The following is a 3,198-nucleotide window of genomic DNA, read 5'->3' as shown; positions in this document are numbered from 1 at the left end:
CTTTGACCCTAGACATTTGATCGGAAACTCCCTAGTCAGCCAGCGTGTCGGCCTGTAGCAGGCGTTACACAGCCATGTTTCAACTAGACTCATCCCCCACCACCCAGCCACAAGATCAAAGCTACTTTCAACTGCTAGGAATAAAACTCCAACATGATGACTTTGCAGTTTTCTCTCCCTCTCCGGATAGATGGCTTATTTCTATCATCAGGCGTTTTTAGTGAATCCCATTTAGAAATAGATTGAGTGCCTTCCTCTCTCATTCCCTCTGTCTCTCTCTTTCATCCCACCACCCCTCTCCTTCTTTCTTTTCCGGGGGAACCTTTTTTTTTAAGTAGTGTGATATAATGTGATATATATCTATATCTAGATGCATAGATATATACACCTAGGTATTGGTCCTTTAATAGCCACTGCTCTGTTTAGCAGAACTCTCTCTGCGCCAGGAGGCTTTCCTTCAGCCCTGGGACAGACAGGGGGCCGTCCTCTTTATGGTTTGACTAATGGACGACGCCAGAAGCAGCTTCAACAGAGTGACCCCCCCCTACTGACACACACACACACACACACACACACACACACACACACACACACACACACACACACACACACACACACACACACACACACACAACACACACACACACACACACACACACACACACACACCCCACCACCTCCCTTATCTGGGGAGGAGAAGAAAGAGAAAGAGAGAGAGATAAATGATTCCTCTCCTCTGGCTAATACCTTAATCAGCCTCTTTTATAAAAGGCCAATCTTGGACTGAGCCTGAGGCCCTGGAGCCCCCCGGTCACTGAGTGACTGAGGGGGGGCTCCCCTGGTTCTATTCTGTATTATTATCTTCTTTCACGCCCGTCTCTTATCTTCCTCAGTGATTGAGCGGTCCGTTTTTAAACCTTGTCGCCCGCGGTCGACATTTTGACCTTGATAAGAACGCCGCTCACTCAGCATTGCGGTCGACTCAAGCGATGTTTTATTTTGTGTTTCCTATCGGCTGAGCCAGACACCAAATCGTGTCGAAAATAGATCGCTGCAAAAATACTGATCAACAACTGCGTCGTAATTCAGGTTTCCAACTGCCATCACTGATTTGCGCGCGTTACCAATCGTCCTGTCACGCGTCCGTCACTCTTCCTCCTTGACTTCTACTACATTTAGTTTCCTTGCTTTTTACTTTTTGCATTTCTTTGTGTTAATGTTTTATAGGTTCTCCTTTTAACCCTTTATTGGTTTAATAATTGTTTTAATTGCATTTATTTTCGTAGATTATATCTTTCTGTAGCACTTGGTATCACTTTGAGATTCCAGTAATATAAAGTGCAACAAAAACACAATCTACTGTTATGATTATCATCATTATTATCATTATTAATAACTCACCCTCTCCCCTCATCCCCTCACCCCCTCACCTGCAGAGCGGTTCCACGTGTACCTGATGCCGACGCCCAACCTGGACATCTACGGCGAGTGCACCATGCAGATCACGCACGAGAACATCTACCTGTGGGACGTGCACAACGCGCGCGTGAAGCTGGTGATGTGGCCGCTGAGCTCGCTGCGCCGCTACGGCCGCGACTCCACCTGGTTCACCTTCGAGTCCGGCAGGTAGTGCCTCCACCCGGCCCCGGGGCAGTCAGCCCGGCCCCGGGGCGGTCAGCCCGGCCCTGGCGCGGTCAGCCCGGCCCCGGGGCGGTCAGCCCGGCCTGGGGCGGTCAGCCCGGCCCCGGGGCGGTCAGCCCGGCCCCGGGGCGGTCAGCCCGGCCCCGGGGCGGTCAGCCCGGCCCCGGGGCGGTCAGCCCCGGCCCCGGTGCGGTCAGCCCGGCCCCGGGGCGGTCAGCCCGGCCCCGGGGCGGTCAGCCCGGCCCCGGGGCGGTCAGCCCGGCCCCGGGGCGGTCAGCCCGGCCCCGGGGCGGTCAGCCCGGCCCCGGGGCGGTCAGCCCGGCCCCGGGGCGGTCAGCCCGGCCCCGGGGCGGTCAGCCCGGCCCCGGGGCGGTCCAGCCCGGCCCCGGGGCGGTCAGCCCGGCCTGGGGCGGTCAGCCCGGGCCCTGGCGCGGTTAGGCCTGGTCCATTTAAGGGACTCAAAGGTTGCATCAGCGATGTTGGGGGACGTCACGCCTGTTGGTGTTTGAAGCGAGGTCCCGAACAAACGGAGCCAGCTCGCCCCTCCCTGCCGTGTTTCGCGCATCGAGTAAAAACGATCGTGAGCGCAGCGCAAAACCCCACCACACCCAGCCCTTGTCGGTGATTGGTTGAAATACTATTTATTTTGGTTTGAGTGGTTGGTAGTACCATTTGTTTTTGTGTGAGATCTCGGAGAATAGGCTGCCCATGCGTTCTTTTGACGGCCTGCTTACGGGGCGGGCAGCTAGCGGATCGCGAGGAAAGATCAGATGAAAGTGATCATTTATGTTTCGGCCTTGAATCGCTGATGCAACCTTTAATGTACGCACTTATTGTATGTTGTACGTCCTGGCACTAAAATGTCTTACTTAGTTGTGTAGCATCTTATCCTAGCTATCTTTGTTGTATACGGGGATTGGGAATGGGTTAACCTAGCGTTAGTTCGTGCTTGGCACTTGCTTCTATGTACATCCTTACTGTACCGACAGATATATTGTTTCTTCTCCTTTTGAAAATTGTACTTATTGTAAGGCGCTTTGGATAAAAGCGTCTGCTAAACGCCCCTAGGTGTAAACATAAATGTTAGCTTGTTTTGCTAAGACTAGCTAAAGTCTAGCTAGTATGTCAATTATGGCACCCATTGCACTCCTTCCATCCCTGGAAGGAGGGATCCCCCTCTCTGAAGGAGGGATCCCCACTCTGAAGGAGGGACCCCCCACTCTGAAGGAGGGATCCCCCACGATGAAGGAGGGACCCCCCCACTCTAAAGGAGAGACCCCCCACTCTGAAGGAGGGATCCCCCACTCTGAAGGAGGGATCCCCCCACTCTGAAGGAGGGATCCCCCACTCTGAAGGAGGGATCCCCCCACTCTGAAGGAGGGACCCCCCCACTCTGAAGGAGGGATCCCCCCACTCTGAAGGAGGGATCCCCCACTCTGAAGGAGAGACCCCCCCACTCTGAAGGAGGGATCCCCCTCTCTGAAGGAGGGATCCCCACTCTGAAGGAGGGACCCCCCACTCTGAAGGAGGGATCCCCCACGATGAAGGAGGGACCCC

General features: G+C 54.7%; 1 protein-coding gene across 1 annotated transcript in view; it reads left to right on the top strand.

Moving 5' to 3' along the window:
* Window positions 1-3,198, top strand: part of dok6 (docking protein 6) — an 18,935-nt gene that overhangs the window by 2,319 nt on the left and 13,418 nt on the right. Inside the window, 1 exon segment of the mRNA XM_060045803.1 lies at window positions 1,437-1,626. Within this exon segment, the coding sequence (XP_059901786.1) occupies window positions 1,437-1,626 (190 nt within the window).

The sequence above is a fragment of the Gadus macrocephalus genome, chromosome 23 (genome assembly GCF_031168955.1).
Source record: "Gadus macrocephalus chromosome 23, ASM3116895v1".
NCBI classification, from domain to species: Eukaryota; Metazoa; Chordata; class Actinopteri; order Gadiformes; family Gadidae; genus Gadus; species Gadus macrocephalus.
Note: the sequence above shows the minus strand (reverse complement) of the source record. Positions and strands in the feature narration are given on the sequence as shown.